Raw genomic sequence first — 27,616 nt, 5'->3', positions numbered from 1 at the left:
AATATTACTCGATCAACTTAAAAATAGTTCTTGCTTTGATAATAGCTCTTGCTCCGCTTGCATAATATTTAATGTTGGTTGTGGTAATCGGAAAATATTTTCTATTTTCTGTTTCGGAATAGACACTTCTTATCATATAAACTCGTCTGTGTTGTGAGAATAAAACAAACTCGCTCACGCGGAATAAATTTTTCTCCTTTTACAGTGCTAAACCTATTTATATTTTAACTAATTTTATTACTCTCGAAATCTAGAGATGGGATTTATTACCCTTGAACCGTATATTTTCGTATGCGCCAGAGTAATTTGCCTGGTAAGTATTAAAGAGTAGACAAAATTATTTAACTGTAAGCGGACGACACATGAACATATGTAAATATTTTTAATTTCCGGTATAATTCTACTGACGGAATTTACCACTCTATGAGGGGGATAATTTATTATGGTATTTCCCAAACGCTGCCTTTGAATACAACACGAAACGGAAAATAATAGCAAGAATTGCGTAAAAGTGATGAAAATATTTTGATAAGCAGTGGCAAACAGGATTTTTTTATTATTTTCATAATTTTTGCCCCGTTGCAACAAAAAGATGAGCAGAGAGCGGTGAATAAATAGCTTGAAAGGCAGCACGTTGTAACTAATCTGAGAATTTTTCGCTCATCAAGCGTGTTTTTCTGCTTTGTTTGCGTCTCGAGTAACACAGCTTTAAGAGGCAATTACCGCGCTCGGTCAACTCAGTCTTGAGCGAGCGCCCATTACACGCCGAGTGGACCTTTCTAATCTGTAATATTGCGAGGTGAGTCGTTTTCGCTGCTCCCGATAAAATTCCTCGGCTGAATCACAGTGGCAATTAAGTGGCGTCCCGCAACCGCCACCCATTGAGTCAGAGCCAGCCGGAAACTTTGCTCGCTCTCGTTCCCACTCATCCATCCTAGTCAGCTGGAGCCGCGGCTTATCTTGGAGGTAAGCCGTTGTGACCTTTTACGCTGCCTCTTGCTTGCTTACTCATTCGTTAATCATGCTCGCCTCTCGCTCGCTCTCTCGGAATGCCGACACGAGCGTGAATAACAGAGAGAAAACAATAATGTTAATAATTGACTCAGCCACATTCCACATTACAATTTGTCATAATGTAAAGGGTGACGTTCACGGAGCGATCACACTTAGTTGGCCTGATTGGTGTGGTGTGGTGTGGTGTGGGCCTCACTTTGGTTCGATTGAGAAAAGCAGCTGCCCGCTGTCACAACCACCCAAGTGGAACGTCTTGTCAGAAAAATGCTCGCTCGCTTGAGGTGTGAAACATTTGTACCGAGCCTCACATAAAAGGAAAAACGAGACTTGACACTGTAGCTTACATTTTTTTCTCTCTTTCACGAGGAAACTTATGTAAGAGAGCTAATTCCACATCTTGGTGTTGATTTTTAAATGTTCTAACAAGAAAGAGTGATAAGTAAAACATGTTTTAACTTATTTTACTGATAACAACAAACAATGCAAGAAGCATAATTCTGTAAGATTTTCAATCAATTAAATTTCTAGGTGACATGAGTAATATTTTCCTAGTTTGTACAGCCAGTAGCTACAAAATTAATATTGACCATAAATCAAAGTCAAACATATGACAACACATGTCATGTGTGTTATCATTTGTCGAATCTAGCAATATTCGGACATTTCAAATATTTTTCACAACGATTTAAAACAACAAGATGGAGTATCCGAAAACACACTTTTTTTAGTAAGTTGCGAGCTGTGTTACGTATATATTTTCAGGTGTTTTCCCCTTCAGGCCGAAGCGTCGTTGCACCACCCTCGCTCACTGTTTTTTTTTTATTTTTTTACCTGTCCCAAGAAGGCCAGCGTTTCGTCAGTGTCTCTTTTGTTCCACGGTCATTCGCTGCTCATTCTGCAATGTGCGCATTACTATTTTAAATAAAGTCTTTGTTGCTGATCAGGGCATTCTTCCAGCGCAGTCTTTCGTCACCTTGCCGTCGGGCTCACCCCCAAAAGGAAATGTATGCGTGTCAGCCAGCCAGCCGACTGACTTTTTCTCTGTTTATCACATTCCCGATGAGCAGCCGCAGTTGCTCAAGCAGCCAGGGTTGACTTTTTCTCGTGCTTCTCACGACCCAAGCAAGCACACACACACATGTGCCTGTAGCTCGGTAGCTCCCTGTCTGCCTGCAATGGCGTTTACTGCCGTTCTTAGAAGTGGCCGCAATTTATTTATTTATTTACTATTTGCCTGGTGTGCTGTGCCCATGCCCACGCATTTCCAAAGCGTGAAATTGACAGTTTGCAAGCGGCTTCACGCCTCGAAACAAATCATACACTCTTGCTCCTTCGAGAGCAATCGATTGGTGATTCACTTGGCTTCAAGACGAGATTAATGAATAATGCAAACGCTTCTTGCGCTCTCCCCATTTATTTTTATTTTTAACGATCAACCCAAAACCACTTGGAAATTTAAAAATAAAAATATTTGCGCAAACACAATGCGTTTGAAGTTTTTAAGTACAGGGTGCGTGAGAGCGGAAGGCGCAAAGCGCAACGAAGCTAAAATTGGTCACGTTTCACGCGCTTCCTCCTAAATCATTTTGATAAAATGATCTCACAAGATGCTGGCCGGGTAATTTCCTTCAATTTGCGGTGCGAAAGAGGAGTGGCCGGCGAGCGCCAAACAAGGAACGTCTTCTTTCCTCCGCACACACCCACGCTTCCTCCCTCTTTGCCGTGGTCGAAATGGATTTTCCCCCTGTACATGAAATTAGCCGCTCTGCTGGTCACGGCGCGCCATTTTTTTCGCAGTTAACTTTTTTATTGCGATTGTTGCTTGTTTTCCCAACGGCAAGGCAAACAAACAATGCGCCGACGGCAGACCTCGAGTGTGATTTAAATTTTGATACGCGATGGTCATTAGGGAAGCGGGCGCTTTGCCAGGCGGAGTGGAAGAAATTTGGAATTAGCATGCTGAACGGCGAGCGGTAGAGGAAGTGTCGATATTTGAATAGGAAACGAGCGCACATAGGTGTGGAGTTTTTCGGCGGACGACGACGCCTGCCGCTGACCAAAGGTGAAATTGGGATGAATAAACTCTCTCGCACTTTCCGATCGATAAACAAAAAAATGTTTCGCTATCACGGAGTAGAAGAAGCGACTAATTAGCCGTTGGGAATTAATGAAGAAACCCGCAGAGAAAGTTTATTTATTTTGCATCTCTGCCGGCACACCTCGCTCGTTTATTTTTTCCTCTTTCAATTGAATTAGAATTGAGCCTGTAAAAGGCTGGTTTAATCGTGAGCGCAACGTTTAAAAGGCGGTTTATCGACGCGAGAGATCGGATTCGGCAGAAAATGAATATGCACGAGGCACGCGTGCTGCTGCTTATTATCTGCAGTCAGCATCGCTGCCCAATTTCCTTCTCTCGTGATTTTTCAACGCACTCTGAGGTTACAATGCGACGTGTGGCGGAAATCCTGATGTCAAGCAAGTACAAATCACTCTCGCGACTTGTCCAAATTTAAATTCAATCGGCGCCCTGGACGGACGGAAAATAAATTGGCCGCCGCTCGCTTGCTCGTTCCTCTCCTTGGCTGCTCTATTGTTTGGCGCGAGGCTAACGAGATTGAAGCCGGCGCGACGCGGCCAATTTGCCAATAATAGTAATTGTCATTTGAGCATTGTGGCTGGCGACGGCCATCACTCAAACGAAACGCCCATCCCCCTGTCAGAATTGAAATTTTCATTCAATTCGACATTCGACTGAGAAAGAAAGCAGCCGCACTAATGGCCGGTAATTAAGTGCAAATCTCGTAGGGAGGAACCTCATCCGTCGGCCGATCGTAAATCTAATCTTGAGAAGCTGCGGCAGACCGGGGGTGAGGAAATTGCCGTGAAATGTGTGCCGGCCGCGTGTTTTGATTTTTACGACGTGTTCTCAGGCCAATTTGGTAGCCCTCCCACGTAAACGCGGCCCGCTCGGCTGACACGACGCACCCACCCTCGTCTGCACTGCAATGGCAGGGGTCGTGCGTTTCCAGATGTCGGCCGAACACGTGGCCGCACACGCAAGCTGGCGAAAGAAACGCACGCGGAAGTGGTGCACGTATTTGCATAGTGCGACGCCCTGTGCCTCTCTGTGCTGAGGACGGTGTGGGGTTTCGCGGCGCAGGAAAATTGCCGCCGAACCGGTCCGGCCGGGGCTACTCAGCACCTGCGCTCTTTTTTTCCCGATCGCCGAATTGCGAGTCTCGCAGACCGGGGTTGAATTTCGCTCATTCAGAGACGACGAGCTCACAATCAGGTGAAGCGGCACAAATTAACTCCTTCCAACCACACCCAAATATCGTTAACCTCAAAATGAGATAAAGTCAAGCTTGCAAATTTTTGCATTCATCAGCGTTTTTGAATCGGAGGAAGCAGCGTGTGTTGCGCACTCGTGCAGATACCGCAAATTGAGCCACTATCAAGAGCGTTTATCATTTCGATTAAAAATCTTTTTCCTTGTTTCCGCTTGTACGTACAATTCTAAAGAAGTCCTCAAGAAATGTTGAAATCTGACATCAATTCTATTCTGGGCTAGATTGTCGGCTTGACCACTCCTTGAAACGGGTGTGGATCTTAATCGCGCGAATCTGGTGATTTTTCCGCGCGTCTTTCTTGTGGCCGCGGTGCACTTGCATTGTCGTCAACGCGTTTGACCAAACATATCCGTTAAAATGCGACGCACGTCAGGCTGCAGGAACGATTCAGTATCTGGCGGCCAGCTTCCTGCCGAGTGCGCGCGCTCTCCAACAACACACACACGATTATTGTTGGGGCTTGAACTTTGTGACTGATAACGACGCCCGATTGTCACTATATTTCTCCGAAGAGCAGTGTATAAAGCCCTGGTGAGTCGCCAGTGTAATGTTATCGGCCTCTTATTAATTACTCTCCACTTGCAACCCCCTTCCGTGACGTTTTAATTCGCCCCCCTCGCCCTCGGCTGGCTTATCACACGCGTGCACGCGACACAAGCTGCTGCATAATTTTTGTTGAAAAATTTACAGCTCGTCAGCATATAGACCCTATGGGAACGCCTTATGATTTAATTATAGCTTCACTTTGTAGACAAAAAAATTAGTTGATTTTACGCTGTACAAATGCGATTGTGAAATTAATTTAATTTTTTTCCTCGTGCTAATTGCTTATCGTTCCAAGAAAAGCACAAATCTCGCTTGAGGCGAGATTAAATTGGCTTTTTTAAACAGAGTCCAATTTTCTGTGGCGCATTGCAGCTGACTGGAAACCTTGATGACTTGAATAGATCTTTCAGAATGCGTCCTTTCGGTCCGTCGGCTATTTTCGTTGCTTTCCGAATCACCGTTTTTATGTGTTTTCCCTGCGCATCGTTTTGTATGCTGAAAAATAAAAGTTGAAAGGCGAACGGCAGTAATGTTACATTTATTACGGGAGAGTGAAAGCGAGAGGGTGGGATGGAGGGAACACGGGGCCACGTGCTCTGCTTCTATACTAAGCCCGCGAAAATTAATTCAAATCCCTGCTGATCCTCATTATGGGGCTATTAATATTCCACTCGCAAGAGCGGGAATTTGCTCTGTTCGTTCGCGAAAAGCAGCTTTCCAGGGATAACTGGCTCATTTCCAGATAAACGGAAATCATTTTAAAAAACAGCCAGTCTCTTTTAAGTTGAAAATTACTGTCCAGATTTTTTTTATGATAACGTCCTCTAAAGTTGGGGTCAGTCATGTTTTCCCCATGAAATAGGGTTCTTTTATGACGGAGGAATAAAGGATGAAGTTTTTTGAGAGCAGGAAGTCAGTTTCTTTCATAAACAGGGTCCCTCAAAGTTTCGATTCTTAGCCCTCCACCCCCAACCTTTTATTTTTGTTCAGTTTTAAAAAAAGAATAGAGTCGCTCTGTAGAGAGGGTCTGCTTTCTAAACACACTCAAAGCGATGTGTGAAATTTCCAATTCGTTCGATCCGTCAGAAATTTCCAGCAAAAAGGCTGTTTCGTGCGTGTGGCATTGTAGGCGCGTTGCACTCCTACCGCTCTGGTCCGCGGGGGGTGGTTTGGCTCTGCACCGACTGCTACTCTTTCTCTCTCTCTCATGTGCACATCTGCCCAGCATTTCCTCCCCCGCGCACGTCGTTTCGCAGATGTGGCATCGCCGTAGCAGCTCTGCTGCGGCTGCGATGATGCATCGTGATGCGGCGCAAGATACGTACACGGAGGAAGGGACAGACGCGGCTGGAGCGAACGAGAGACGTTCTCTCGCTCGCTTTTTGCAATTGCAATCAAAATAATGGTGGCGGCTGGAACTAATTTCGGCAACAGGCCACTCAAGGCCGCCCTTTCGCGGCAGCTCGCGCGCTTTTTCCGTCTAATTGCTGCTGCTAGCAGAAAGAGAGAGGATCGAACGCCCGAGCATCAGATTTGCGCGCTCAACAAGGGCTCTTGTTTCATTTTTTCCTCGTCTCAATTGCTCACGATTCTTCGCTCGGCAACTCTTTTTTCCAGACGTTCTTTGAAAATGATCTAAATACGAATGGCTTGCTTTCATCCAAAACTTCACACCGATCGAATTATGATTTATCGCACCCCTAAAAATAAAATCTGTCTGATGGAAAATCACGGCAGCTGCTTTTTGGCCAATTACCGTTTTATCCCCCACCAAGTGTGCCGTTTTGAAAACTTCCTCGTCGAGTATTTTTATCTGGCATCTGATAAGCAGCGTCGAATGCATTCACCAGCGTCCCTTTCTCTGCACTGCACTCGCGGAGCGGAGCGGAGCGGAGCAGAGCACGAGATTCTTGTAACAAACTAAATAACCGCCAGTGTGTGATTATTAGTCAGCGTTGCACTCGATTTTCTCACATTTTATCCCCGTGAGCCGTTTTTTGCCTGCTTGCCCGCCTGCCTGCCGATAAAAAATAAAACTCGAGGCAGCAGAAGCTTTTGTGTATGTGTGTGTGTGTGATGTGGCTCGCGAGTGAGTGAGTAAAGAGAGGAGAGGAGAGTGAACTCGAATGCCCTTGACGGGATTCAAACCCTGTTTGCCAGGTTCGCTTTTTATCCCGTGGCCACTGCCGCCGCCGCTGCCGCCATCGCGCTCTTTGCGGCTTTATTCTCCGCACTGAATTTCAGCAACTGCTATTATTTTCACCGATCGTCTGGATTTACATGAGCCGCAAGTTAACTCTCTGCTATGCGAACAGCGCGAGATGAAAAACAAACTTCTCCGCCCCGCGCGCTGCATAATCCGCTCTAAGAAATTCTCGCGTATCGTTCGATGACCTAATTAACAGCACTGAGATAATTGGAAAATTATCTCAAATTTAATATCACGAAGCGGAGCTCATGAGCTGCAAGTGCGTCAACATCTTGCTCTTAATTATAGCTGCTTTATATTTGCTGCATTACGTCATTGCTAATTTTTGCCATTAATCTTTACAAACTTAACTCATAAAGCTTTTCTTGATTTGTTTCAGGTGAGTTCTGCTTTGAATTACTCTAGTGTTGACTTTTACTCATATATTAGTAAGTACTCTGGGAATTTTTCTCGTTTATTCCGTGGCTTAATGGGAATTTATCGGATGCCAGTTGTATAATCATTTTGTGCAGCTGGAAAAATTCACGTGTGCAGCTTGCTTTCAGAAAGTGATTTTGTTTGGGCGTGTACCAACTGACTTGAACTGTAATAGAACGGATAGCAGCCGGAACTTGGCTAAAGAACATCTTTGCTAAAAGATCTCGGTATCATATTGACGCAATAGCATATTCTCTTAATGGAGTCATTACAAAGTTGGCTTCAAAAGACCAAGTTTCTCACGGCACAGCGAGCCAGAACGGAGTCGGATTACAAACATTGTTATGCACGCTAGCCCTTTTGTCTGTTGAGAAACACAAATCGGAAACGAAGGCTCGTTGAGGTGGTCCATTGTGTGTGATTCTGGCGGATTAAAGGTCAGGGAGTATCTCCCATCTCGACGCACACCCTCCACTGTTTGATTTGGGTTCGAGACTCCTCCAAACATTTCCAGAGAGTCATCGCGCAGGCAGCACTTTGGACGCGGCGCGCAATAGAGCGCACATCCTTCCTCTGAAAATAATAAACCCTCGGTGGAAATTCGCGCCGGCTGGCCAATTCTCTCTGCGGCTTCTCTGGGTTAGAAGGCTGCGCGCGCGGGCGGACCTTTAATAATTACCCCTTTGATGGTGGATAATCACGAACGCACCGGCGTCGAGTCGGGCGGGGGAGGGAGGAATAGCACACGACGAGCCGGCCGGCCAGGCGGAAGGGAACAGGAAGCTGTTGTTTTTGCAATTATTCCGCGAGCGAGCGAGTGGAGCCGCAGAGAGTGCTTTAAACAAGGCGAGTTTACTTTACGCCGAGCCTCCAGCCAGGCGCTATAAATTTGCGTCTCAACATGCTGAGAGGGCCGGCGAAAATCTTGATTTATCTCACGGGTGCCCGTTTTGTGTGCAAATGTCCAGCATTAAAAACAAGTCGCGCGCTGACCAGCTCGCAGCTCGGCACCCAAGGCCGCTTCAAGGAGGAACTTATTTTCTCAATTTTTTACTGAAAGCTCCGTGCTTCGCGCGAAACCCAGTTTGTTTCCGAGAACGCGACGGTTACGTGTTTTGTTTAGTTTTTATTGTGCTTTGATAGGTGCATTGTGTGTGAGTGTGTTTATATTTTGCCGTGATATATCGGTCGGCGTGACTCTTAATGCACAATTTGCCCCGCGTCCTCCATATAGGAACAACGAACGCGATTGTTGCTTGCTTGCTCGTGTCTTCCCTCCCGCTACCGTTCGATTCCAATTCTCTCTCTCACTCACTCACACACATACATAAGTTGCTTCTTATCTCGGCAAACAAACGAGGAATCAGCCAGCTCGGGTGGTGGAAAAGTACCACTTGATTGGCGTGAGCATCATCAAAGGATCACAAGGAGGCACTCGATAAAAATGTAAATAAACCTGGTCTCTTAAGTCTTAAGCGACTGAACACGGAAAAAATAATTCGTCGCTCTTTATATTAAAACGGAAATTCTTTTATCAGCTTCCCTTCAATTATCGGCCAACACTGCCAGCCTCTACAAACAAAAATAAATAGTTCTTCCAATGTCGTTTCTTGTTTTTGTATTTATGCTGTAAATCGTTGAAAAGTACTCGCCGCAGATATTTCCTATCCTCTGCTGGCCTGCTGCGCATTTCATAGACAGCGGATGAAAACAAACGGCAGATAATTCACGCACACGTGAGGAAATTCTCGTGCCTAGAGCGCAGCCCCATAAAACAATAATGGTAATAGCGAGCTCACGCGGTTAACAGTCGGGATTCGTGCTAAACATCGGGGAAACGGAGATAGACCAAGGCTGAATCTCCGCTCGAACTAAAATCATTTGATTCTGCTTCTTTCCGAAATTCCCGGCAGCGCGTGCAAAGTGAAAAGGAGCGGAGCACCTGCCTGTGCTGTGCTTTGCGACAAGAGAAGCGGGCTGCCGGGTCCCAGCGCCGACCAACGATTTCGGCCGTGGCCGCGCGTTGATCACAGCGAGCAGCGCGTTTTCTAGCTTGCCTGCCTCTTACCTCTCCCATCGACGCGCGCGATTTCGACCTTGTAGCCAGCCAGGGCACTCTGGCGGAGAAGGAGAAAAGAGCCCAGGGTAGTTAGCGAGCCCAGCAACGAACGAACCAACCAACTGCCATTCGCCGCGACGTTCATGCAACTGCACGTGGGAATTTTCGCACTCAAGGTCCGCTTTGTATCTTTTCCAAATCTCAAAGTCACGAGGTTGTCAACTTAGCCAGCAGCCGCAATTGAAACAATGACATGCGCTTGCATTAACGTAGAAAAATTAAATGGGTGTGCTTGAGATTTCCACGTAACTTTGAATAAACTAAAAATCCGATTTCTCGACATCCTCGATTAAACTGGAGACGCGCATTCGGCGAAAAAGCGCCATTAACGTGCAAATTAAACCAATTGGGCTCGCTTGAGCGCCGCTAGCGATGTGTGCAGAATCGACGGCGTGAAAATAAATAAACAAGCGTCACTTTCTTGGTTCTTTCCTTCGCTAGCTCGCTCGCTCGCTCGCAACACATGACGGAGTTTTCAATCTGCACGCCGGTTTTTTCGCGCGCGTGAAATTTGTTTTGCCGTCCTGGCTGCTGCCCTCGTTGGCGGCTCGGTGCACGCGAGATTAATGCCCCCGCTCTCAACTGATGATGATTATGCCGGCCGGCCTGCTGGGCAGCAAGAATCGGCCGACCGACCACGGGGCCCTTTGTACCACAGCAGCAGCAGCAGCCAACAGTGACTCATGCAAACAGCATTTTTCGCTCTTTCGCCGCCGCAGCCAACGGTCTACGCGAGAGACGTTCAACAGCTCTTTCAAGCATTCTAAATTATGGATTTATTCTCTTATTGGAGTTTTTTTTAATTGTTTTGTAGATTCAAACAGCACTAAAGGGAAAAATTAAAATACGTTTGTCAATTCGCCAGTTATAGATAAAAATTACTTGTTTTGTTGAAGTGAATTAAAGCATGGGCCAGTAAATAAAACTGCCGATGTCTTTACGCTCTGGTTAACGCCGACATTTTCCGCGCCGGTCCTCTCTGCTCTGAGCGAGGGAGCTTCTTTGTCGTTTCACCTGGCAACTAACTACACACAACGTGTGCAACAACAAACTAAACAAAAAGGCAATTAGACTGTAAAATGTGCTGCGAGTTGGACGACAAAAGGAAAGCACTTCTTGCGACCTTGGCGGAAACGTCATTTTCGCTCTTCAAAGCGACGCAAAACGGGTTTTCGAGTGCATGTGCAGCTTGCAGATATTCATACAATGACAACAGTGGCTTGCGGGCGTTCATATCTCTAGCTTTGGGCGTCACCCGTGGAAATTAAAAGATTACCAGAGATGCTTATCAACTCAAGTCTGGCACAGATATATTTTATCATTAGAAAAGAGGAATTTTGAATCTGTCACCGCCGATGCCGCAGGCAAACAAAGATAACGTTTTATTTTCCTCGTTTTTCTCGTTATTTATTTTTCCGAACGCCTCGGTCAACAAATGGGACGTTGGTTGCAACCGCTGAAAGTGGTGTTTGTTTGGAGAGTGGCCGCTTTTAGCCTGCGAGGTGCGATCGCGCTGCCCAGGGAGGCTCAATTTAGATGATGATAAGCAGAGACGCGAGCTTCGTTGCCGTCTGCTGCAGAGATTGGTATCAACCGCACTGAACACACGCAGCCAGTGTGGCGAACAGGCGCGAGAACGAGATGAGATGAAGGAGGTGTCACTCTCAGCTTGCACTTTTCACAGCGCCGATGCCCTCTCCGAAGCCCCACGCGGCTCCATTTCTCCTTCACTGGTCACTCGTTTACGAATATGTAAATAAACACGGACACGCGGAAAGGCGATCAACAGACGCTTGAAAAAACCGTTTGGAAATAATAAATATTTAAAATGTTTTAGAATTTAAGTGTGTATGCGTTGAAAATGGGAATCATCGTAAAAATTAATTAGTGTGCCAAATGAGCTGTTAAGCCCTTCAGCTAGTATTCAAGTCTCGCTCTTCTGTCGTGACCAGCAACAGAGTTAACCAAACGTTTATTCGCCGATGGAGAGGGGATCGGAATAATTTATGGCTGATTTGCCGAGTGATTGATGTCATAATGAGAGCGAACGAGTTGTTCTTTAACTGGCTGGTCGCCGGCACCGCCAAGTAGCTAGCAGATTACAATTTGTGTTTTTGCTTTCAGCTCGGCCGCTCGCTCCGAGAGCCGTTAGCATCGAAACGAATTTTGAACTGGAAAAGCCGCTGCATGAACTTTTTCAGCTTCCTGTCACGCTCGACGCAGCTTCGATTTCCAAGAATTAATCACACTTTTATGGTCCCATTACTCGACTCGCTCGTGCACTCGCACTCGAAATCATGAATACGAGCTGCGCGCGACACTTTTGTTTTGAAAACAGGAATCAACGTCAAAACGCATCGCCGTAAATTGTTAAACAGAAGCAGGTCCTGCAGCGAGCGAGAGTTGGACAATTAAAGCTCATCTAGCCTCTCTTTTACGGTTACTTTCGCGTTCCCCGCGCCGTCGACTATTATTTGTAATTATGTTTTCTGACATTTCGAGTCGAACCTCCCATGGTTTGTTCGTTTTCAGAGTCGGAGCCGGGACTTACGTATCACGACTTCCTCCTGTTCAAAATGCTGACAAGTTGGACGCCCGTTTTGTAACACAAGCCCGCGATTGATTTGTTTACTGAGCGGCAATAAATCTTTGGAGAGCCGATTTGCCTGCTCCATTCCTCCTCCGCCGCTGCTGATGAAACAAAGGAGCGTAGCCCAGCAGCCAGCCAGCCACCGAAACGTGACATGTGCACCGCGTTTGTTTGCCCTTTCTTTCTCCCTCTTCCCAACAAATTCCTCGACGGGAGCTATTTTGTATTTGATTTTCTCCATTTCTCTCTCTGCACGAAATTTTGTGGTTTGCGTTGGAAAGTAGGCAGGTTTGTTTTGCTGGGCCCGATTTTTCACCGGTCGGTTGGGCGCGGCGCCACTTTCATAATAAACATGGCGGCACCGGCAGCCGGTAATAAGCCGCAGCAACGTGTGTCCGTCGTAAAAAGTAAGAATGCAGCCGGGCAACATGCGATGCACCCGCCCCGGTGTACTAGAAAACGACACACGTGAAACACAAGAAGCGGCGGACGAGCCAACCGCTGGAAAATCAGCCTCCAGTAGGCCAAACCCAGGGCCGTCGCCCCACTGTAAAAAGAACGAGGGCTAATCAGCCGGAAAGTCGGTGAAAAGTCATTGAACGTGCACTCAAACAGGTTTTCTAACGCCTAAATTATTGCAAACTTGAAAAAGCTCGAATTTCAGCTGAAGCACAGACAACTTACTCATCATGGGAAATATTTTTTTTTACCAAATATTGCTGAAAGATTATTTGATTCCATGTGTGTGCACTTGCTTTCCCTCTCGACAAGGCACAGGTTGATTTCTCAATGGGCGTCGGAATTCGGCTGCTTGCTCTATTCGTTAGTCGGATGGATAGCCCTTTAAAAATGAGCAAATAAACAAACACGTCACGTGGTGCTCGCGGCTGGCAGAGCAGCATCAAGCCGACAACTGTGTAACTCCTTAGGCCTCCTGAAAAAAAAGAAATGAAGATTTCATTAGGCGAATGGACGGACGGGCCGACGAGCGCCACGGGCCGTTTTCGCAACTGATGCGCGCCAAGAATGCCAAGTCGAGAAATGTCCGTCTGCCAAGAACACAATAATTATTATTCTTCAATCGCGTTCACTTGACATATTGAAGCGTTTAAGCGCAGAAAACAAAGTAAAAAAAACTTGTTTTACTGCCACGCGAGTTTGAATAAATTTGCGGTGAGAAATATTTGATCAAGGCAATATTATTTAGCCATTCAATGGGAATTGGCGCCACTTTGTCCACCGAGCTGATGGTGTGGAAAAATCGAAATGGTGAGCAGCAAGTTTTTTTGGGCCTTCTTGACTGTGGAATATCAAATGCTGCGGTTGCTACTTTCGAAAGACTCGGCTCGATTTCAGTTTTAGAAGGTCACTGCTGCTTTCCAAGCACAAAAAGCGCGTCGATTTTAACGACGATCCGTCGTCTGCCACTCCTCGGGCTCAATTACGTCGGCACCCGAAAATAATAATTTGTGAGGTTTACGCTGAATCAGCTGGAAAGTGAAAATGAGAAGCGGTCAAATGTGTTGGGGATCGAGATCTGCTGGTATGAGACGTAAAGATCATTTTAATTTTTTATTAGAAATGAAAAAATATGAATTATAGCTCGAGCGACATGAATGTGGAATTTTCTTCGAACTATAACAAACAATTACAACTTGAATGACTTTGGCTCGAGTTGGATCTTTAGAAACGGTCTCATTTGCCTAGGGTCATTGAAAGTCCCCTCCGCGAGCAATAATTTTAATCGGGTGTCGCGAGAATGCCAATAAAATGGGAACAGTTAGGCATTCCTCAAATGGTTTTGATCGATGATATCGGTGTCGGCGCGACAAGTGTCAAAAGGTCGGTGGCTGGACATTCCAGCGCGTTCAGCCAACGTGAGGCGATGCGTATCGCACCCGAACGGACTCACGAATGCCAATCGCAGACTACTTTTCCCCGTTTGTGCTGGCGAAAATGTGCGTGCGTTAAAAAGGAAAAACGGCGTGCGGCGCTCGAAATTTGCATTTTAACGAGCGCGGCAGGCGGAAATTGCAGCCGCGATTTATGGCTTCCATTTCGCTGCAGCTTTTCGTTTCGGCGAAAGTTTTTTTCAAAAGACGCTAAAGGCGAGGAAAGCGATTCTTTTTCACAAATATTTTTTATATTCAGCAATCGAATTTCTAATTAAATTATTAATGCCAAATAGAGATAAAATTAAATCACACAAAATGAAACGGGCACCTGCAAAGGATCAAAACGTCATTTCACGATAAGAACGAGGTTAAAATGTAAATGAGTTCTGATCCCATTGTCTTAAAAGCATTCTGGAAACAGAATATACATAATTTTTATCAATATTAATATTTTTGCACGAAACTCTTGTTTGAATGCATTCCACGAATGGGAAGAAATGTGCATAGGAGTTGCTCCAAATCGGTCTTCCCGCGCTTCGCTTCTCGCAGCCTAACTGTAAACAACACTCAAATAAATGCACTCTCCGTCACCGGCCGGCTCCCCCTCTCTTCTCCGCGTCGCAATTACGCACAATTGTCCGCGCCGGTAATTATTTTATTGTTCTTCGGCGAACAAATGAATTGCACACAAAATCTTGACAAATTTCCGGTCGGCGGGCTAGAGCGCGCGCTGCAGGGTGTGCCTGCACTCTCAATAAAAACACAAAGACGTGCCGACAGCGGCGGAAAAAGGATTGTTTTTTCTGATGCATTCGGGGCGAAAAGCAAACAGCGGCGGCGACGCCCTCGACCAATATTTCTGCACTTCTTCTATGTACAATCGAAGAAACAAAGAACTATTATTATTGCCTTTGCAATCGACCGCGCCATCTTGCCACTTGACTAGACAACTATCTATAATGATCGCCGTCTCGCCGACATTATCCAACGCGCCTATCGTGAATTTCCTTAGTACTAACGCCTGCTCAATATTTTTGTCCCTCGGCTATGAGCGCATTTTCCTCCGCTGTAATCCGACCCAGGCGTGTTGCAACTAGAAAAAAACACCTGCTTTTTCAAATAAAAGTCTTGGCGAGCGAGCTCAACGCGGAATGAAATGGGGGAAGCATACGACATACGATAAAATGCGATAAATTGTGTCGGGGCACAACAGTGCTGGTTTATTTTTCGACCTTTGATAATCAGCTTGCTTTGTGGGTCAGCAATTTTTTTTAATTTTGGTACTTTTATATATTAATTCTAATGACGTATTTTAACTCAAGAATGATACTGAGGATAAAATTAAAGTGACTCATCTAGTTGGTTTTATGTCGGTTTTATTTATATCCAAGATTATTTATTCATCCCGGAAATGAATAAATCTAACATTTGACCAACAACGAGGAAAAGTTTGTTCTATTTATCTTCTTCTTGGTCATTAATTTTTTTTAAGTAGTTGCACTAAAGTCGGACGTCTTTCTATTCTTTGAAAAACTTTGGTAACAGGTGTATTTAATATTTTTTTTACTGATCAGGCTACAGATCAATAAAGCGGTTAGGCTATTTCTGCACACATGTGCTGCACAGGTTGCATAGATTCGAAATCGAACTGCCGCGATAGAAATATGTATAAAGTCTCTCGTCAGTTGCGACGATCGTCTTACATGGGCTCTTTCCACCCGCCTTGTTGACGCATCCGCTCATCTTATTGTTGGTCGATTAACCAATTTTCTTTTTGTTGTGTTGCAGAGCGAGCGTGGTCGCCAGACAGAGATTCCTACTTGAGATTCGTGTGAACGAGTAGCAGCAGCATCAACCATGGGTATGGGACAGAGCAAACGGTCCGTGGACATCACAGCCACGCCAAAGAAGGGTGAGGTGGCCGTCGAGAACGGCAAGGTGGCCGACGATGGCACCGAGCTGGTCGGAAAGGTCGAGAAGATCATCGACAACGACGAGAACAAAGCGCCGAACGGCACCACGCCCCACAACGGACACGCCGAGGAACCGGTCAGTATATATTTTGTCCTCTCGTTCTGCGCTTGCTTTTCTCGCCGAGCACGTGCGATCAAAAATTGAGGCTCGCAGGAAATCATGCCATTTTAATCGTTTAATGTTGATACCGACGGGATACATAATTTAATTGAGCTCTAAGTATATAACAGTTGCTGCGGTGATAGAATGCCATTGTTCTGACGTCATGGTTGAAATCCTAAACAGCTGCGTCAAAATAAATTTTCTTTCAGCAGCTAAAATTTATTTTTGCAACATGTGTGCGTTTTCTTTTAGTAAAAATATTAAGTCAACTTGAAATATTTTAATAATGGATTTATCCACTTGTATGATGACCAGCAGTCCGAAATTGCAATAGAAACCAATGATTGATCAATTTAATTGATATGTTATCCCCTTCATTACCTTACTTATTTTGATAGTAAAATTATTTGGATAAATATCACACTCCATCATTATTTATTTTCCTTTTGTTAACATCTAAAAATGAAAAAAAATGGTTGGATCGAAATTTGCTATTTTTGCATCAAACTTTGTTTCAACTCTACGTCATCAGCAATTTGTAAATTACTCGCAGCCTTTTCTCCTTCTATGCCCTTTAAATAACCAAACTGGAAGTCGTTATCGCCGAACTTTGGTCTCGGCGCTTGGCTCGTACGGCGAATGGGTTTGATCATGCCTCGCGAAATGAGAAAACTTTTCCCACCACGCACCTCCACTTGCACGCTCGACGAGAACCGGTCGGCTTGTGTATATGCTCATGCGTATTTTTGATATTTTTAGCCTGCACGGGACAGGTTTTTTGTCCGGTTCTTTATTAGTCACCACTCGCAATGGGCAATGGTAATCGCGGGCGACAGACAATCCGCGAAACCGCTGTGGGAAATGCGACTGGAGAATAATGAGATCACCGCCCCGGAAAGCGAACAAGCAAAATCGTTTAGCTGCCGCGTGAAACAATAAAAAAAATATTGAATCCGAATTGCGGCAATCGCGCGCGGTGCGCATGATTGATTGGACCCGGAGCGAACGTCGAGTCACGGGCCCGATTGAAATTGACGCCGCGTCAATGACAACATGCTCCTATGAGCTTTGCAGCAGGAACAACGAGGCCCGCTCGATTTCGGAGTGAATAAGTTGACGAGATGTCTGCTCAGCGGGCATTTGCACACGTGGCTTGTCATTGTCGGCGACGAGCAAATGACTTGATTGAAATTCACGGTACAGAAGTGCCGGGGCCGGGTGATAGCAGCACTCTCCGTGTTTTGCTTTTTATCTGAAACGTGCCGGCGGCTGGTTGGCCGCTCCGGCCGCGAGTAATTGCGTTTGCCGGCCGGCCGGCCAGCCAGGCAGCGGCGGTGGCTTAATTTTCAGTGACACGTCGACTCTGCCGCCCGCCCGCCCGCTCGCCCGCCGAGCAATCTGGCCGAATGAAAAATTAGATTACGCGACACGAACCGGCTTTTATTCAATTTGGCGCCGCTTGTTGAGAGTCAAATTGCCCGAAAGTTGCGCCAGGCTGTTAATTATCCGACTTTTTATCTCTCTAGAATCGCAATTGAGAGTCCTGGCAAATATTTATCAAGCTGGTTGGTGCAGCAGTGCGAGTTTGTTGGCGTCGAGGGTGCACCGGAGCGAGGAAATTTGCATATCTCCGCACAAAACAATTTGCAACTACCGCGGCCGCCTCTGCTCTCTGTTTGTTCTGCGCTCGAGCCTCGCACTCGCCCTTTGTGAGCGTAATGGCAGTGCCCACACTCGGGTGGCCTGGCGAAATTTCGTAAATCACCTTTATTGCTAGCTCTGCCGACGCGAGAAACACCCTCAGATTCGGCCTGACAGCAGCCGGCTGCTCTTCAAAGCCGCTAAAGATAAAGTCGCTTTATTTCATGCTTTTTATCTCGAATTATAAAAACAATTATTTTCATACACACACAAAAAAAACACAATTTAAAACAGCCAAACTGACTCGGTTCGTCGCGAGGAGGGATTGTGATGAAATTTTGCTCCGTTCCCTTCACACGCGCACACTTTTTATAAGCCCTAAAGTTACTTTTGACTTTTTATGGCCCGCGTCTATTTATGTCTGGCCTGTTTCAAAATTAAAGCCAAATTGCGAGTAGGGAAATTGCTGCTCTCCCAACAAGTCTGACTCACTTTTTCTCATTTCATTTCCGCCTCTGCAGTTTTGATGAAGCGGTCGGTTCACACGCAAGGGTCGCTGTCAGTTAGTTGGCCAATGTGTTGCAATCAGATCGATATTATTATGCTGCACGAGGTGACAAGAGCATCTGACGGGTTTTATTTGCGCACTCATTGTCGCCCGCCCGCCGGCGATTATCGCGCAGGCAAAGAGAAATAATGCAACCCCCAGAGAGCAGACGAAATATTCACTCGTTTTCGACGACACCTTTGCAACCCTTTGTTTTCGGCCGCCTTTGTGGCGGGCGGGCAAAAAGGGGTGGCAGCCCGCCCAGCCTGATGACTCATCGTTTTAACACTTTTATTGTAGCTCAACTGCTTTATGACCCGTGAAGTTAGCACAGATTAAACTCGATTCTGTCAGGGGATACATTAATTTTTTTATCTCTCTAGAGCACTCATTTCAAGTGTCGCTCATGTAAAATTCTCTCGGCAGCAGTTGATGAACGAACCGAAGTTGTCATAATACTAACGGCCTTTTTAAACGCTGATCAAGTGTTTTAATGTTCCATTTTTTGTATTTGTTTTGCAGAAAGAGAATGGCGATGTAGAGAAGGGTGTGGCTCCAGTGGCCAAGGCCGAGGAGGACGTCGTCGCCCCGGCCGAGGGTGGAGAGGCCGTTCCAGTGGAGAAGCAGAACGGCACCAAGGAGGAAGAGGCCTCCTCGTCCAGCCCCGATAAGCCTAAGAAGAAGAAGAAGAAGTTCAGCTTCCGCTCCATCAGCTTCTCGCGCAAGGACAAAAAGGCCGTCGCCAAGAAAGAGAAGGAGGTGAGTTGAAAAATTCCCATTCTGCGCTCGCTGACGGCGAAAGAAAGCTCCGACCACTTTATTGCGTTCGCGAAAGAAAAGGACATTTGTTCGGATCAGCGCTTAATGAAATTCACCCCCACCCACCTCGACAGCGAGTTGGGAATTGTTAAATGAAGAAGTCGTGCTGCGCGGCGGCAAATAGACTGGAAAGGATTTGAAATGATCCGATCGGAAGTGGCGAGGGGAGCGAAATTAAATTGCTTGTTTAATTATGCAACAATTTCCAGCCGTGGGACCACATTTTTTGTAAAACAGCATAACTACTTAAAGTAATTTTAAACAGTAATCAAAGCACGCTGAAACGAAAATTAATCTGCTGTTTACTTTTTTCTGCGGAGGAGGCGCAAACCACGCACTTCGCTTTACATTATTTATTGCAAGGACGTGTAAATGCACCTGCGAATAATTCAGAACACGCGGAAAAGCACGCCGGCCGGCCGGCGAGCGCACGAGGCGTGCAGGGGTGGATGTGTGCGGCGTTGCGGGTCGCCATGGCAACCGCCTCCCGGCCGAGGCCCCCTTTTCTGTCTGACTCTATTGATCGGGCGGGTGCACGAAAAGCCACCCTCGGCGCTCCCCACGCCCGCTGCCAGCCAGACGGCGAGATGCACTCTCTCGCACCCGCCGCCGAGTGGGCTAGTAGGGCCGACCAGCCGCGCGCGCGTATGCAACCCTCGCTACTCCACATTCGCGCGCGCACCCGTTTGCATCCCGACGCGAGCGAGAGAGCGACTGCCACTTTTGCACGCCCGCCAGGGATGCCACGACACCCGGACAACCGTTTTTTTTCCTCTGCGGTTTTCCCCCCGGATCGTTGCTCTTTTCTGTTGATTTTTATTCACCAATGCATAAATCTTCGTCAAATAGAAACCGCTTCAGAGGCCGAATATTTATGCAACGGATGTTTTTCGGAAGGATGGGTGGAGTAAATTCATATTTCGAGCCCCGTTAATGTGTTGATATATATCCATTTAATTTTCAACGAAACTAGAATATTCAAAATTATTTCAAGATATTATTAAATTGGCTAATGGATTTATAATAAACGTGTGGTAACCCTAAATGTTTGCCGCTGTTGCGGCTGCGGTTGGCGAGCGAACACGCTTTGAACCTTTCCGCTGAATGAAAACACGAAAGGAAGGACGGGTCGCAGCCAAATGACGCTCCGTTGCATTACATAAGAGCTCTTTCTTGATGAAACCAGCCTTTTTGAGAAGGAGTGGAGAAAAACCGTCCCTCTACTCTTTTTGGAGTAATGCACGCTTCTTAAGTGCCTTGTCTCGGAAAATAAAAATGTTGTCCTATTGGTATATCGGATTTCATGTTGGGCAGACCTTTTTTCTCTCTTTTTCGATCCAATTACGTGTGAACTCTTCCGGAAACGGATTTTGCCAAATGAGGGGGAAACAATGTTTGCGAACTCACCGGGCTTCCCCGATTAATGTTATTGCGCGCCCACGGTTATCCGACGGACTGTCTGTGCAGCTTTTACGACGCAAGCCTTTATTGCTGGCGACGCAGATAGAAATTGAACGAGCCGGAGAATCAGACGCTGTCTCTTCTTCGTAATATATTTCTTATCACGAGTGGGCTCCAAGGGATGATTTGAGAGGACGCGACCAAGCGACACGAGCATTTTACCTGCTGCCTCTTTCAAGATGCATTACCATAAATCCGAACAACCTTGAGGTAGGTTGAACCGACTCCAGATTTTTTCTTTGAAGAACAGAGCGCAAGTGGAATTCGGCGAACGCAACGAATGCCGCGCGTGATCAAAGCCGGATAAATTGGCTCTTGGAAACGATCTGCAGCTTAAGGAGAGGCTGGCTTTAATTTGAACGACGAAATAAGCGTCACAATTTTCAATCAAAAAGCTGTTTTAGAAGCTGCACTTTTCCCCTCTTGTCGGATTCCTTCATTAGTGATAATTCATCAGGCGAGTGCTCAAGATTCCAAGTGCCACAGAGCGTATACCCACCACGGATCTATTTTTGATCAGACGGTGGATATGCAGGAAGTGGCATTTTGAAGTGCCATAAGTGTATAAATAGCGATTAATCAGTGGATCCGAAATTGAAAAAGCACCACTTGAATGCTTAAATGCCTTTCCGTGTTATTCGCTTCAGGAGCATCCAATTAGAATTAGACAGGCGAGCAGAGACGCATTCCTGCTGCTCTGCTCCCCGCGTACCCGAAAAATCCTTCTTTGTACCGGTAAGCAAGGGAGGCCGACCTGTCACACTAGATCATCCCCCGCCGTGTCACCTGACGCGCCTGGGGGATGAGCGCGGAGATTATTTATTATTCCATATTTGAGTGAGGTGCCGCCGGCAGGGAAAAGAGAAATATTTAACTAATCCGCGTTTCGTAACCTGAAACGCCTGAGAAAGGGAATTTGTATCTGAAGGTGCCTGAATTACGCGAGTCCAAGGTTTGGAAGGCCGCCGAGAAATTGGTGTGAGAAAGAAGACGACGAGTTGCTCGGCCTCGCTTTCTGATTGTTCGAGGAAAAGCTCAGATTTTAATTAACTGAACTTCTCAAAAGGGAGTATTGGAAAAGTAGCATTTCTGGATTCCATATTTCGGTTTGATTGCGGCATCTCTAATTACTACAATTAATAACAAAAAATCGCCCCTAGCCGTGTCTCATCATTCCTACAAACGAGAAATTCCTCCACTCCACTCACTTAAGCCGTGATAGTGAGAGAAAAAAATCCCGAGTGATAATTACACGCATGTTTGCCCGACAATGGCGCGGCCCGTATGATTACCCCGCGAGTAATAATAGTAATAAGGCGTTGCTTTTTGTTTTGTGAATGTATATCTGCTCGAGTTGGCTGGCTGCGCTGCTGACGTTGTTATTTTAATAAAGCGACGGCGTCAACGGAAACCCTGGGCGAACAGCTGCGGGCGGCAAACGTGCACATGGTGTTCACATTGTATGATGCTGACTCGAGCCGAGCCGCGACTCTGAGCTGACTGACTGAGTGAGTGCGTAGTCGTACGTGCAGACGGGCAGACAGCATCGAATCTCGCACGCAATTAGCATTTGCAGCTGGAATTTGAGGACGATTCACCTTAGAGCGCCGCCGCCGCCGACCTTGGCGCTTGGTTAATTGCTCCGCGTTGAGAGCCGAGAATGGCCAAATCGGGATGAGCACGGTTGAGGATTTGGTCTCAGCTGCTGAAAAATGTTTAACAGAGATGAATTATTCATGAGCTCGAGACTTTTAAAAATATTTTGCAAGAAGAGTAAATGTTTTGTATTTAAAAAGACAATATAGAAGAAAACCTGACCCAATTTTCCAACGGAGCTGTGTTTAAATTCTCGACACTTGTTTGCAGAAGGCGATAAATCGCACTTACATGGCTCTGCTTTTTATCATTTGAACAGCGACGACAGCTTAATGCTCGCTGTTCTTTGTCATAACACGGCCATTGAGGAAATCGGCCTTCACTTTTTTTTCATGATTCGCTGCTGCCGCGCAATTGGTGCTAAAGGCATAAATCTCACTTGAGCATAATTCGGTGCGGCATTGGCAATAATTCGGGCCAAGCGGCATCTGGCGTTGGTGCAAAAAAATTGCGCGCAGTTCGCGGAGGAGAATGAGGCGCGATTGTCAGCACTCCGCCTTGGCCGATTTTAATTTCTGTCCGGTGCATCGGGCGGAAATGCCTCTCTTTATCTTCTCGAAACCAGGCCGGCCGCGACCTCTTCTTGTAATTACGCACATTCTTGTACCGTCCAAAATTTTATTACTCGAGCGGAATCTAGCGGCGTCTCGGCAAACGTGTTTCGCAATCACGTGTCCACTTTGCCAAATATGGACTTGTATATGAGACTTCTTTTTGGACCTTAAAGAGTTAGGAGCTGACCAAACGGGCGCATCTCCCTCGCTTGACCGTGAATGAATCAGTCATGTCGCCAGACAATCGCAATTATCCAATCGTCTGGCGCTAAATTGTCGCTGTCTCGCGCAGAGGAATTGCCAAGTGTGCGTGCGAGTGATCCTCATCATCTCGAGTCGCGGGCGAAAACGAACTGTCGCAGCAGCCGAGTCGCGCCGGTTGCTTGCCTTGCAGGCGCTCTTGACTTTAATTGAAATGTCAGCTCTAGCCTAACGTAATGAGGAGACGCGTACTTGGAATTTGAAAAGCAATTGAGTTCTTCTGAACAAGGCGAAGAATAAGGAAGTGCCACTCAATTTTCAGTTTCAAAATGGGGAAACATTTAAAAGTCATAATATTTTCCACGGGATTGAATATACATATTTCCAATTGTGCGTGTTTGAAGCGAGTGGGAGAGCGCGTGTTTGCCGAGGAAATAATTGCGACGCAGCCAGCCAGAGAGCAAAAGAAGGAGGATAGAGTTGCTAAAAGAGCGCGAAACACAACACCGCGCCGGCTTGTAAGCAGAGAATCGGATGAACGTGTGTATCTCTCTTCGCGCACACCATAATCCCTCGGCCAAGATGGACGCAGCTATATGCACGATCGCGAAATATCTTCACGCGCCGCGCGATTTTTCGCTGCAGGGAGCACGAGTCTTGTTTTTGTTTTTTTACTCGGCTCGCAGCGGCAAAAACGGACGGAAACTGCGGGTTGTGTATCAGAAATGAGATCGTGCGAGCAAATAATCTTCTCGTGCCAACACCTTGCTTTTAATCCTCGCTGTGCACGAGCGAGACCAACGAACTGATGAAGATGAAATGAAGAGCCAAAGCTGATACGCTGCGTGAAAGTCGACCCTTGGCTGAAATTTGATTTATTTTTCAAGCAAGTCTGAATTAGTTGACAGCAACAAAATTATCTGCTTTAAAGAAATGTGTGTACTCACCAATCTGGACAGCAATAAAAAATTGTTTGCATTGTTGGCTTCAGTAAGGGAATGTACCACAACCAAGTTTCCGATTTTCTTTTAATTCCACTGCGGTTCACCATTGCATATCTCTTGATGAGACCTCTTCGACGGTGTATTCCTCTGACGGTATTCTCCTTGTTTTGAAATAAAAAGAGTTCTTTCTTACTTCTCTTTCATATACAAATTATTTTCCCTTTGAAAATACGTGATGCAGAAATTCGATTTGCTGTTGTTCTTGAACTCGTCTACGGATAATTTGATATATTTCTTTTTTTGCAATTACACTCATCTCAGGTTTCCGTGTCTTCGAGTTTACGAAACGTTTTGGAACTTGAGCACATACGCTCGTGAGCCAGGCGCCAGATCGGCGTCTCTTCGTGTCCGGCGTTGGGCAATCCAGGAGAGCTGCAGCCTCTCCGCGTCTTGCTCGTGTCAAATTAAATGCACAGCACCCTTCAATTGCAGACGCGCAGTTCGAGCTCGTCCTCTTCGCTATCAGCGGGCATCATCAATTACCTATGCCGAGCCTGACGAGAGGTGTTTTTGTTTTCATCGCGGCTAATCGCCTCGTTTTAATGAGAGACTCTGCTCTGCGTCTTTGCTGCGCGCGCGAAAACAAATCAGTCATGTGCCTCAGGTTGCATAATAAATTGGCGCACCGTGCGTCACGTGCTGCAGGCTGCAGCGATCGCGTCACGCTCGCAAAATCCCGGCTCACATGAGAGGCGCTTTGAAGTTGCGCCGGCGCCACTCTTCGCAATCCCCCGGGATTTGGCCCAAACAAATACCGCACACATGCTGCTGGGGATCTCCGGACGGGCCCCAGAGCTTTGGCGAAACAGTTATTGTTCCACAGCCTCAAAGGCTTCGCGTTGCCATCGCTAATAAATCACTCGTGTTAATTAAATATTCTAACGAAATGCCTATTGATTATATTTATGGTTTGTAATAACTGGCAATTAATCTATAAAATAAATCATTAGAGTGAGAGATTACAATGTAAGCAAAATTCTGCAATGTAATGGAAGTGGAGTGCAAGTGACACTCTGCGTGGCAAAACAACATCGATGCGGTATAAAAAAGAGGCGAAGCAACGCGACACGAGCGGTGCGTTTGCGGCGAGACGAGTGAGTGACGCGCGGTTTCGCATTCTGCCGGCGAATTCCTCCTCCTCTGCAGCATCTTGGCCCTCGACTCCTTGGCGGGCCGACTCTGATTCCAGCCGTATGACCTTTGTCGCGCGCGAAACCCGATCAGGCCGGCGTTGTGCGCCAACCGCGACTTTTCCCAGCTTTGCCTGGCACGCCAGCCAGTCAGTGCGTTTTGTCCACAGATCGAATTCGGCGATTCGATTTGATGCCCGTCGGGTGGGAACTTTTTGCTACGCGTCTGGCTTAGTTCCCGCCAAATGTGAGGCGGAAAAGATTAAAAATAAATAAAGCGAAAAAAATGTTTAAAATAGGAAGTGATAAGTGACACGAATCAAATTTCTTGCTTGCTTATATTCTTATCTTACTAAAAAATATTAAAAAATTTAAACTAAGAAGCATTGGCTCTTCATCTAATAAAAATGAGATTGAGCAATTTAAATAAATTTCAAAACGATCGCAGTTGTTGAAAACCACAACGACACCCCTGAATCGACTTGGAAATGCGGTTTACCAGTGGAGCCTGCCGGCGAGAAGTGCATCGTTCACGAAAGCAACGCAGTTTGCAATCACGAGAGCGGTGACGGCGCTTATATCGAGTAGATGCGCGCGTTTAAATTACCCTGCCCTCGCGCTAGGCACGGCTGGGGTTTCTGTGCGTCTGAAAACGGATCGGTCGCCGCGTCACCACAGCTGATGAGCAGGGTCAAAGATAAAAGCGAAATCCAAGCCCCTGGCATTTGGAGAAACGGTATCCCCCGGAGGAGGCGCGCGCGCGCGATGAACACTCGCAAGAAGTGTATCGGGTTGTGAGTGCGTCAGGTGTCGTTCAACGAAATTGTTGCACCGCTGCCAGCCTGGAATGCGCGAACTCCTCTGAGTGCGAAACGCGTGCGAGAGACACGCGGAAATCGATTGCATTGCTACATATGCCGGCTGAAATTGCACCCTGACAAAGACAATGAGATCGTGATTTGATTGAACTGTTTTTCGAGGAAAAAGATCGCAGTAGTTTTAATGATAAATTTAACAGGAACGTTCATCGTGGTAATTGGCACTTGAGCTTAATAGTCCCGAGCACGCTTTTTGCAGCAAAAGATATTTCGCAAGTTTAGTGCTGCTTGGTGTTTTTTGTTAATGGGCGTGCAGTTCAAAGGCAGTCTTTATTCCGAGTACAAGAATCGGTCCACTTCCAGCAGCCCAATTACTGCTGCGCAACACAACGGCCGCGCTTCTTGTCTATGTCTGTCTGAGCCACGCCGTCAGTGTGCGTTTACAGCATAATATTCGGCGCACGTGGTCAGCGCTCTATGAATGAAGACAAAGTGACACAAAGTTTCGCCCGCGTTCCCTTGACGCCGCCTGCCATGATTAATTAATCACGTCACATGACGCGCTTTCAAGTGAGTGGGCCGTTGTTCGGGAAGTTGATGCTGCTGGTAGGCCGAATTCTCTCAATTGGCCAGCGTAGGGGTCGGACAAACCCCAAAGAATGGCAAAATCAAATGCCACACGAGGGGTAGGAAAAATACAGAAGATGAACACAATATATAATTATATGCCTTACTCAGTTTAAAAAAAATTGCGTGTTAAGTCCAGAGGAAATACAAATATTATTAATTTTTGTTAGTAGCATCTTACAAGAAAAGATGGGCCATTTTTTACGGATTTCATAGTGACAAGCGTGTCCGTTGCATTTTTGTCTGTCAAGGTTCATTAATTTTTAACAATTTTATTTCATTTTATTTTTGGTAAGACACGTCGACGCATTTTCCCAGCGTGCGTGAATGAACCGGGGCGTTGTCCGTGGGCACAAATCAAATCCCCTCGCGCGACGCAGGTATTTTGATCCGCGCGTCAACAAAGTCGCACGCGCCCGCGCGCCTCCCTTTCTCACACACGCGATTCGCACAGTGCTGCGTATCAATAAAGAAAAAATGAGCCAGCCGCATATGCATGTATGGAGAAACAAATAATAAAACGGGCGCCCCCCCTTCCTCCTGCCATTTCGCTTAATTAGAAACGGCAAGACTTGGAGGGATGTGCGCGCGTATAAAAGGCACTCGCCGCTCTTGCCTACTCAATTCGCTCTTCTTTCTTTGTGTCCGCCGCAGTGACTAGTCGTCGTGTGTGTTCAGTGTGCACTTGTTTGGTTTTCGGTGCTCATCCCTCGCCTGCTCTCTCTCTCTCGTCCGCCCCGCCAACCGACGACAAACACTATGTCCGACGAAGTTGTTCAACAGGTTCGACTGTTACGCTCGCTTTGCTTGTTGCGTCCGTCTTGGCGAACGGCCAGACTTTTCCAACCCCTATTTATTGCTGTGCCTCACAAATAATTTATTTATTTCCTCGCAACTTTCTCGACCTATCCGCTTATTTATTCGCCTCGAGTCGGCCCACCG

At 46.4% G+C, this 27,616-nt stretch overlaps 1 protein-coding gene across 4 annotated transcripts in view; it reads left to right on the top strand.

The window, feature by feature from the left end:
• The window catches only part of LOC135933975 (A-kinase anchor protein 200-like), a 34,531-nt gene that overhangs the window by 1,280 nt on the left and 5,635 nt on the right, over window positions 1-27,616 (top strand). For all 4 annotated transcript variants that reach the window (XM_065475461.1, XM_065475462.1, XM_065475458.1 and 1 more), the window contains exons 2-3: window positions 15,929-16,189; window positions 18,927-19,163. In XM_065475461.1, the coding sequence (XP_065331533.1) occupies window positions 15,998-16,189; window positions 18,927-19,163 (429 nt within the window). In that variant the 5' untranslated portion in view covers window positions 15,929-15,997. The remainder of the gene's footprint in view (window positions 1-15,928; window positions 16,190-18,926; window positions 19,164-27,616) is intronic.

Source organism: Cloeon dipterum, chromosome 1 (assembly GCF_949628265.1).
Source record: "Cloeon dipterum chromosome 1, ieCloDipt1.1, whole genome shotgun sequence".
Lineage (NCBI taxonomy): Eukaryota > Metazoa > Arthropoda > Insecta > Ephemeroptera > Baetidae > Cloeon > Cloeon dipterum.
Note: the sequence above shows the minus strand (reverse complement) of the source record. Positions and strands in the feature narration are given on the sequence as shown.